The sequence below is a fragment of the Poromitra crassiceps genome, assembly GCF_964638095.1.
Source record: "Poromitra crassiceps genome assembly, chromosome: 10".
NCBI classification, from domain to species: Eukaryota; Metazoa; Chordata; class Actinopteri; order Beryciformes; family Melamphaidae; genus Poromitra; species Poromitra crassiceps.
In genome coordinates, this window is record NC_139631.1 from 35,328,723 (window position 1) to 35,339,266 (window position 10,544).

The following is a 10,544-nucleotide window of genomic DNA, read 5'->3' on the forward strand; positions in this document are numbered from 1 at the left end:
TCCCACTGCCACCATTCAAGGCCCCTATCACTGCTGTATGTATAACCCAACAATGAGTACCCAACAACAGTATTTTGTTTTATTTTATTTTGAAGAAATTGTGTTTACAGTTTTCAATTTCCATCATGCCGTGTATCGATATCAGAGCAAAGCAAAATAAAATGAGAAAATATTGATCAATGCAGACTTGAGGCATTAACACGACATTTTAGTTCAGACACTGTAGGAGCTTGACAGTGGCGCCGGAACGAGTTTGCAATAAGGGGGGCAATTTTTTTTTTTTTTTGTAATATTTTTTTTTTTTTTTTTTTTGACGGCCCCCGAAGGGCGGTGCTTTTTTGAGGGCGCCGACGAAAAATTGACGTTTTTATAGACGTTTGGATGATTTTTAGCTATATTTAGATGAATATCTCATTTTTAATTAACATTAGGATTATACTGTAGTAATGTAATTATTCAGTATTTTTCCTTTTCTCACTCACTTGGTGACCTGCTCTCCCTTTAGTTCATTTTATAATTACACTACAACAGACAGCAACACAGGCAGAAACACTGAACTTATTATTATTATTATTATTATTATCACTTCGAAACACAGTGCAAAACTTGTCATCTCAACACAAAAATAAAATAACAATAACCGTATACGATTATAGCAGCAGCCAATGACAGTGAGTGCAGTACAGAGTCCAGGTCTGTCTGTCTCTCAGGTGTAATAATCCCACAATGATCACGGCTTTAACAAGTGTCACAGGCTGTGTAAACAGTGTAAAGTGGGCTCTCTGTAACTTGATCCCTGGGTCTGTCTGTCTCAGGTGTAATAATCCCACAACGATCACGGCTTTAACAAGCATCACAGGCTGTGTAAACAGTGTAAAGTGGGCTCTAAGCGTCAGGGGCAGTTGCCCCCTCAGATTAAAAATAATAATAATTTTTTTTTTTTTTTTTTTAGGGGGACCAAATTTTAAGGGGGACAAAATGTCCCCATGTCCCCCTTGTTCCGGCGCCAGTGGAGCTTGAGGTTCTAGTCAGTAGGCTAATACAGCAGCCTAAATGAACTGTCATGGTCGGCTCACATGACGTTGTGCGTTTATTGGATATTTTACAACGGCTTCAAACAAACCCCATGGACTGAGGGTGGGAACTATCTGTAATACACATACTAGTTTTACACACTTGTTTTACACACTAGTGTATTGAATGTAATGTTAAAACAAAAGGAAAGTCTTGAATCTTAAGATAAGGCCACTTGATTCAAGCATTGCATTGGGCAAAAAAAATTATAATAATCCTATCTATAAATATAAGATTGCAAGGCTGTAATACTAATCTAAATCACTTGTTTAACATAGATACATAGATATGATTTTGGAATGTAAGAACACAGTTGAAAACAAAACCTTCTTTTTGATCTGTTTTGGAAATTCGATTTGGCATGCTAGCCGATGATCTGTGTGGTGACCACTGAGGTGGTGGCAGAGGTGCCAGCAGTCTGGTTCTTCTTCCTCTTCACCTCCCGAGCCATCTGGCACCAGAAACACTGGTAACACCAAGTCACCTTACAGCAGTCCTCAATAAAAGAACCCTGAGAGAGGGAGGGAGGGAGGGAGGCAGGGATTAATGTAACAATCAGTTAAACTACTGACCAAATACTGACTCAAAACTGTACTGAAAAATATAGGCTCATGCAGCCTCTCAATTCAAATGTCAGGTGATGTGTGTACATTTGCACTACTGAAACTGAGCCATACGATGGCTGAAGTGCAAATCATCAATGTTTGGGGGTACCTTAACAACAGGTTGCTAATCGCAACCTGTAGCCACTCCTACCCACCCCTCGAACTCCGACTCTCTATGACCTTCCTATCCCTAGCTACAGCCCTTTCCCCCTAGCTTCACTGCCTTTCCTCACTACGCCCACTCCCACCACCCACAACCCCCTAGCCACTCCCGCTACTCCCCCCCTCGAACCCAGACTCTCCCCCATGTCCTATCCCTAGCTACAGCTAATTTTCCCTAACCTGCCCCCTCCCACCACCCCCACCCTCCTAGCCACTCCCCCTAACCTCCGTCGAATCCCGACTATCCCGAATCCCGATCTACGCTCTTTCTCTCCCTAGCTATGGCCCCTTTTACCTAGCCCCCCCCCCTCCCTTGATGGAATGGACGGACTTGAGGTCACAGTGACCTTGAACTTTGACCTTTGATGACCAAAATCTAATCAGTTCATCCTTGACTTCAGGTGGATGTTTGAGCCTAATTTGAAGAAATTCCCTCAAGGCCTTCCTGAGATATCGGGTTAACGAGCATGGGACGGACGGATGGACAACCCAAAAACATAATTCCTCTTGCCACCGCTATCGCCGGCGGAGGCATAAAAAAGCACAGGGAACCACAATCACATGATGTAGGTTAGTAAAACCATTTCAGTAGCCTATCAATTAATTAATTGATTGATAGTGAAATTTCCCCAAATGCCTATGTGGCAATTAAAAATTCAAGTCAATACCACCCTCCCCCCCCCCCCCACCCCTGTCTTACGTGGATGCCGTAGCGCTCTCTGATGGCGGAGCTGAGCATGCAGCTCACTCCATAGCAGATAAAGCAGTCCAGAACTGGCATGCCGCAGAACCAGCCAAAGTCTTGGGCAGCCTTGCACTGCATGCAGGGAAAACACCAGAGGCCAAAGCAACCTGGAGGACAGGGGACATGTTCATGATGGTGTGATTTGGTTCCTTTTTATAACTTGAGAAAGAAAGAAAGAAAGAAAGAAAGAAAGAAAGAAAGAAAGAAAGAAAGAAAGAAAGAAAGAAAGAAAGAAAGTGTCATATATTGGGGTTATTGCCTTTACTGCCCTCTGTTGGTATAATGAGTCATGACCTGTATAGCCACTAGGAGAGTCACGTGACAGTGACACTGCAGAAATAAACCAGCTACCATTGCAAATGAGAAGTCCGTCTCTGGCTGAATTAATGTTGTAGCTAGTGGTATAAGTTGAAGTAATGCCCTAGGGAAGACACAACAAAGTGGCGACGAGGATTAACGGCATTAACGGGTCCAGTGTTTTTTTATGATTTAAAGTTTTTTTTTTTTTTTGCAACATTCATCAGTATTAGACATCGTCCCTCATACATAGTAAATAACTTAAAAGGAAAAACAGACAAAAAACACACAATGACAAAACAAAAAGGCACAGCGATTTTTTGAATCTTACATCATGTAGCTCTAAATCAGTCCATAGTCCTTCCCTATAATAAAATGTCCTACGCTACGTTAGTAGCCAGATATGTCCCCCATTTCAAGGTGAAGACCTCCAATCTGTTGTGCATCCTATACGACAAATGTTCATAGGACGCCACCCTTCCCAGTTCAATCAACCATTCTTGCATGGAGGGTCCCCCTGTTGTTTTCCACCCCCTCATTATCATTTGCCTCCCCACCATAATACTAGTCTGGATCCAGTCTGCTACCTCACCCACACAGTGGGCGAGCAGTGAGGGGTCACCCAAAACATAAAGTCTAGGACAGAAAGAAAAATCAAGCTTCACAATATCACAGATTTTCTTATGAACTTTGTGCCAGAAATCTTGAAGAACAGAACATGATGTGGTGTACTCTATAGAAATGAATAGCTTGCACCTCCCGCTCCTCCATCTTCAGGCTGTCTTTCTTATTTATAGCTTACTATTCAAGATTCAAGATTCAAGATTTTTATTGTCACTCCGTAGTACAAGTATCACGTGTGAAATTCTTGTGCTGTAGGCTCCGTTACAACATACATACAACAAAAAATAAAAGATATATAAATAAAAAACAAGAGGCAACAAGCAATAGAGCAGTAAGACACGCCACAGACAGTGGCGTATTCACTGCCCATAGTGCAAATGGCATGAACATACTTTAAACATAATTAAACATAATAACATTCTGTTAGGTGCAAATAGCGTATACCTAATTAAACATACTATTGAACATTAGTCATACATAATGGTAGCATCTACAGTGTGGTACAGTACGGCTACTACACTATTTGTATATGTTAAGGAGTCTCGTGGCCTGTGAGAAGAAACTGTCCCTCAAGCGATTTGTGCGTGCTCTTGGGACCCTAGTATCTCCTCCCTGAGGGTAGCAGGGAGAACAGACTGTTGTGGGGGTGGTTTGTGTCTTTGATGATCTTCAGGGACCTCCTGAGGTCGTACAGGTTGTACAGATCTTGCAGTTCTGGCAGCTCACATCCTGTTACGTGCTGGGCCGCGCGCCTCACCCTTCTTAGCGCCCTGCGGTCCATGGTGGTGCAGTTCCCGTATGGTGAAGCAGCCAGTCAGCAGGCTTTCAATGGTGCCTCTGTAGAAGTCCCTGAGGATTTTTGGCCTTAGCCCGAATTTCTTCAGGCGCCTGAGTCCGTGTAGTCACTGTTGGGCCTTTTTGACAACAGTGGCGGTGTGGTTGGCCCATGTCAGGTCCTGGTGGATATTGACTCCCAGGTACTTGAAGCTGTCCACCCTTTCCACCACTGTGCCGTTGATGGTGATTGGGGGGTGTGCGCCCCCCCCCCCCCCCCCCCCTCTGTAGTCTACAATGACCTCCTTTGTCTTGGAGACGTTCAGAGAGAGGTGGTTGTCCTGGCACCATTGTTCCAGGGCCTCCACCTCCTTTCTGTAGGCTGTCTCATCGCTCCTGGAGATCCGCCCCACGACCGCTGTGTCGTCTGCAAACTTCACGATGGTGTTCGAAGTTTGAGTCGCCACGCAGTCGTGGGTGTAGAGGTCATACCAGAAGGGGCTGGAGACGCACCCCTGTGGCGCTCCTATGCTGATGGTCAGTGGGGAGGAGGTGAGGTTGCCCACTTTCACCACCTGGCGGCGGTCTGTTAGAAAGTCCAGGATCCAGTCACACATCGCTTTGCTTAGTCCCAGATCCTTGAGTTTGCTTACCAGCCTGGAGGGTACTATGATGTTGAATGCTGAGCTGTAGTCCACGAACAGCATTCTCACATAGGTGAGACGAGGAGTAACGTTATAAGCAGACTGCAGCTGTTTGACATGCGGGCGTCCCCTTTCAGAACGGACTTATAGGCCACTTCATGGGAATAATTTGCTTTACAGAAAACTGGAACCAAAAGGTAAGAATTAGCCTTGTAACTACTACATGATGGTGCCTCTGATCCTGTCGATCAGATGAATATTGAAAGCCTTGTGTTACCACCTTTCTGCGTTGTCGGCATATTAAGGTGAGCTCTCATCTGTATTTTGTCCTTTGATCTTAACGACCAGCTGCACATTGAGAGCTGCTGGGGTACATCGGCAATGATGTTTGGTTGTTGAATGAATTTCTTCATCATACAGTAGCCTACACTATAACCTACACATGAAAATATTCATTTAGGCTAGGAGGAGCTGGGTGGAAATCCCTCCCCTCGCCTCATTTCAATCCAACCTGAAAGCACACCCCGGGGCGGAAATATGGTGGTGCTGCTTGGTTGTGTGTGAACACAATTTCTGTGGCAAGGTTGCCACAGAAATTGCCACAGAAATTGTGCCATGGTTGCATTGGTTGCGACAACTGAGGCATGTATTATTGCAGGAGGAATGACAGAGTTTTCGTGTGAGGACTGAAGGTGTTTCAGAGCACACGCGATGCAGTTTACTATGATACACAAGAGCTGACAACGCTTAAGCCCAATTTATGCTTCGTCTGCTGACACTTTTGAAACGGTCGCCGACAGAAATGAGGACTTGAGTCGACACTTTCAAGTGTCGGCGAGCAGTGTCTGCTACCTGGTGAAATGTCTAGTGTCGCTAACCTCGCGTCACCAGGCTCTTCTCGGCGAGAAAGAGCCTGGCTCCCGCCCACAATTGATTTTGTCACCCTACTGGTTCCGGCCTAGAGCCCGCCCTAGACCGGATGGCAGCGTTTCTAGCTCGTCAACTTTCACGTTAACTTGACAATTTGACCCAAGTATCAGAACGGCAAACAACAAAACAAAAGATGGACGTACCGAAGTTCTTTTAGAAACATTGCGGATTCACAATCTCACATCTTTTAAGCCAATACAGAAGCTTTGCATCAGACAATTAATCGAGGGAAGAGACATCAAGCTAACAGCAACACAGATGTTTTTTGGCGCACTGCCTTCCGGTGTTCATTCTGGTTCCGTGGTTTACGCCCCATGACAAAAAGCGGGGTGGAAGGTGCCCAGACTAAGTGTCGCTGACTACGTCATAGTATCGCGCAAGTCTGATTGGCTATATAGACGGCACGTGCTTGACTTCCTTGTTTTGGTTGGGGTCCACCCGCTAGTTTTCGCTCGATTGAAATGAATGAACGTGTCCCCGCTATTTTTATCAGCCTGTCCTTGATGTATGACTTTGTGAAAATCACAAAGAACGTCGTGACCAATTTCCCAGAGAGAGAGGAGGTGAGTTGTTAGTCTAGTAGGAACGGGGGGTCCCCGCGCACCCGAAAGATATATTTTTCTAACATAGATTTTTGTACTCCTCAAGGTGTCTAATAAACAAATTTTGTTGTTACCCCGTTGAAATAGTGTCCCATGGGTCCATTTGGCGGCCATCTTTGCGGGCATATTGCGATGTCTGATGAAAATGGATAAGGGTCATAACTTTTGAACTAGACCTCATACAGAGACAAATGACACCACTTTTCTGTATGATTTCTGCATGAGGAATTGATTGAGAGGGTTGTTTTAATGATTTTAATAGGTTTGGTATAGTAAAACTCAAAAACATTTGAAAAAAGTGTCTAATTTACTCTCAAAATCTTGCAAAAAAAATCTATCTACATATTAGTCCATGGGCCAGAAGGGTTGGGAATAATGCTCATATTGATTTTTGGCAAGGTATACATCTCTAGAGTTAGGAAAATATGTGAGAGCATTGCACCAATGGTAGCTAAATGTGTGTTATCACTCGATTTATAACACCATGCAAAACATAATAGTTGTGGGACTTTTAGGGACATTTGAGGCTAAGTTCATGCAAATCAAGTCTAAAAGCACCAGATTTTGCCCAGAATTAGCCCAGGGCATGCTCTAACAATTGAGCCAGAGTGCCCGAGCCGGTGACCCCAGGGGGTCACCATGGTGGCCAGATCCAATATGACCACTGTCCGAAAAAGATTTTGGCTATAACGTTTGAAAGAGATGAGGTAGAAATACAGACTTGGTGTCTATCTTATGTTTTTTGACCATTAGAAAGGTGTTGGAATGCTTATCTTTACTAATGAAGATGTGTGTGGACCCCTAATCTGCATATTTCCAAGATGGCGGCTACCTGAATATGAGTTTTACCATAACTGTTGATGCTTTTAGTAAACTCAGTGTCCATTTTATGGTTTTTGAGTTTTAGAAACACATTGTAATACTCAGATTTATGATGGAATCTATCTATAGCACTCTACTTTGCATAGTAAGTAGGCTACCAATATGGCCACTAACCAATTTTTTTTTTACATACACTTTCACCCAGATTGAGTGTAGACTTGTAAGAATAAGTTACCATCAAACTGGTGGAAACAAACAATCTACAGTATGTATCTTACAGATTTTATTGAAACAATTAGACAAATAGAGTATAACCCATTCCCATTGATACAGGTAATAGCCAGTCTGTGCATCAATGCTCTCCATAAATGTGAAATGCTATCAATACTGATCAAAGGTGTTTAGAATTTGAACAAAATATTTACATTATCAGAAACAAAAACAACATAACAAAACATATATTGGTGCCTATATGTACAAGTGAGTAGTAGCCTACTTATGTCCATAGGTTGAATTGAGTTAGAAGTGCTCAGTCCTTTTGATTTACCAGGGTGACTGATTTTTCATAAAAGACTTCAGATGACAAGTGGGTTTTGTTTATATCCTTATATCCACAGCCAGATTACTAAAATATTGTTGTCTCGACCCTCATTGTTGGTACAGGCACTCTTGCATCCACATTGAGGTGCCACGGGCTCCAGCTTTACAACATTCACAGCACACACTACATTACTTTTTGCAGACACAGCAGAGAATGATTGCTCAGGCTTTACTGGCATCTGGAAGATGGGTCCAGTAAGCTTCCAAAGTCTTGGTCATGGAGTCCCAGTACCAGCCCCACGTACTGAACTCTGGATATTTTGCTGGACAGAGGTTGCCTGATTCCAGTAGAAGCTGGCCTGCAGCAGTCCCCATTTGACATGCTGAATCAGTGCATCTTGGGTGGGAGTACAAAAATTGAGGAGTACAAAAATCTATGTTAGAAAAATATATCTTTCGGGTGCGCGGGGACCCCCCGTTCCTACTAGACTATGTGTGGATGTGTGCTGTTTATATACGGCTGCAGCCAAGTACGTTACATCTTGCCTCCGAGGTGGTTTCACTGTGCATTTCGTTCCCTCTGCAGCTGCTTATAGCGTTCGAGTGTCACGTGACCGTTGAACCGAGGCGAACGTCATCTGAAGTATAAATGCAACACCATGAGCGACACTTTCTTTTTCGTCTGCGACCATGTGCTGAGCGACACTTCATAATAAATATAAATTAGGCTTAAGTCTGAGGAATGGTAGCCAATACTCTGAGGTAGGAGGATGCCCTAAAATGGTTGCCGTACTACCGCCTTCTGAATGGCAATATTGCGCGATCTCTGTGTGAAAGTGGCTTCAGTCATCCTCCTTGTGATCACTTTGTTTTAATTCTTGAATATACCACCAGGTGAACAAAAAGTTGAACGCAAGGACATAAATGACTAATATGAATGAATATGAATGAATAATGACATCGCAACAGTCTAATCCTAATGTTAATATTCTCCAAATTTGGCATCAAATGGCACTGTGGTCTTTTGTAAACAGGGACACATGGGCTCATCTAGTTTTATTTGGGTTTTCAAGGAAGATTTGGACTTTTGGGATTAATCATAATCTCTGTCTTGGACATAAACTTACAGGTTTCCATATCACTGAAGCAGTCACACAGATCAGTGCTCCATGCTTCTCTACCGACGTTGGTGGTGCCTCCGCTGACGTTGGTGGTGGTCACTGTGGTGACCATCGGGCGCGGCTGTTGCTGTACCATCATCGGCTGGACTATCATCGGCTGGACTATCATCGGCTGTATCATTGGCTGGTACTGCTGCATCATTGGCTGCTGCAGCATGGGCTGTATCATTGGCTGGTACTGCTGCATCATTGGCTGCTGCAGCATGGGCTGTTGCTGCTGCATCATTATTGTTGTTGTCTGCTGCATCATCGGCTCCCTTAGCAAAAAGAAGTATACTTCAAGTTTATTTCATTAAGTAAACTTAATAGTAAAGAGCAAGTGTATTTCCAAGTGTACTTTATATGCAAGTGTACTTTTATACTCAAGTATACTTTATCCACCAAGTATACTAATATCAATACACTAGTAGTATAGGCTACTCCAAGTATACTTGCCTAATACTTCTTGGCACTAAATTGGCCCAATTCAGCATACTAGTAGTACTAAGTAAGTATACTTAAAGTGTAAGGAAAAAGTATGACCATGCACGATTCAAACTCATGGCCCCTTCCTTTTCAGCAGGATGTCTTCTATCTTATCCACCCGGCTATCCGTTCAGCTGAGTAAAGTAGAGCATGTTGACCATGCCACTATATGTGTATCTGTCTGTCTAACACCACAGGTCGGATTGGGCTGAACATTTGCATGGAGGTGGGTTATGATCTGGGGAAGGTCATGAGCAGCTTGTAAAGTCCTGGAATCACCTGGACAGTCCTGGAAACGACCTGGAAAACACCTCATGCCCACAGCCCAGTTCGGATTGGGCTGAAATTTTGCATGTCGTTTATCGCAAAATAACTGGGATGTAGTGATGGGAATTACGGCTCTTTGAAGGGAGCCGGATCTTATGGCTCCGTTCCTTTCTGAGAGCCATTCAAAATAGCGGCTCCTCATTCCTTTTTTTTTTAATGGGGCGCGCACTAATGTTTCTCTGCGAAATCACTAATATAATGATATGGTATGATTTGGATCAGATTTGATTAGACCCACCACTATTTCATTTTGCATCAGTGGACTGCAGCAGCATTAAATTACTCATGCAGTATTTCCAGACCTAATGTCAATGATCTGCATTGTAAACATTACACAAGGTGATGTCACACAAGGTCACACAATGTCCTCACAGATAGAAGTTAGGCAGTGCTGTGTGTACAGCTGATTTAATGAGACACAAACAAGACAGAAGTGCTAAATAGCATTTACTATGATTAGAACTACTGTTGTTGCGCGGAGCAGCCATCTTGGATTTTTGAGGTCGGGCTGCTGAGCATGGATGTATTAAAATAACTGGATAGGGGACCTGCCACGCCCACCCATGCATTCGGACGGAGGTAGCTCATTGGTGCATGAAGCCATCATGGGGGCTTTTTCTTCCTGGTTTTACTTCCTGACTCCAAGGCGAAGTGCGCATGTGTGCCATGACGTGTTCCATGACGTCTCCCACCCCTCCCACCCATGGATTGTATTACAAGAAGAAAATACCCTCGTATACGGCTCTTGGCTT

At 43.7% G+C, this 10,544-nt stretch overlaps 1 protein-coding gene across 1 annotated transcript; it reads right to left on the reverse strand.

Moving 5' to 3' along the window:
* Positions 1 to 886: 886 nt before the first annotated feature.
* LOC310783538 (PLAC8-like protein 1) lies at positions 887 to 9,210 on the reverse strand. The gene is made up of 3 exons (XM_083644421.1): positions 8,947 to 9,210; positions 2,542 to 2,693; positions 887 to 1,585 (listed from the first exon to the last, which is right to left on the reverse strand). Exons 1-3 carry the CDS (start codon positions 9,203 to 9,205, stop codon positions 1,439 to 1,441), a joined length of 558 nt encoding a protein of 185 aa, XP_083500547.1. The 5' UTR covers positions 9,206 to 9,210; the 3' UTR covers positions 887 to 1,438.
* Between the last annotated feature and the right edge of the window lie 1,334 nt (positions 9,211 to 10,544).

Bases quoted from the DNA above. Each gene is read 5' to 3' on its own strand.
- LOC310783538 (XM_083644421.1), bottom strand. From the start codon at position 9,205: ATGCTGCAGCAGCCAATGATGCAGCAGTACCAGCCAATGATACAGCCC. The intron at 2,694-8,946 runs GTAAGTTTATGT...CCTGTCCTCCAG, and splicing joins CTTCAGTGATATGGAAACCT to GTTGCTTTGGCCTCTGGTGT. The intron at 1,586-2,541 runs GTAAGACAGGGG...TCCCTCTCTCAG, and splicing joins GAGAGCGCTACGGCATCCAC to GGTTCTTTTATTGAGGACTG.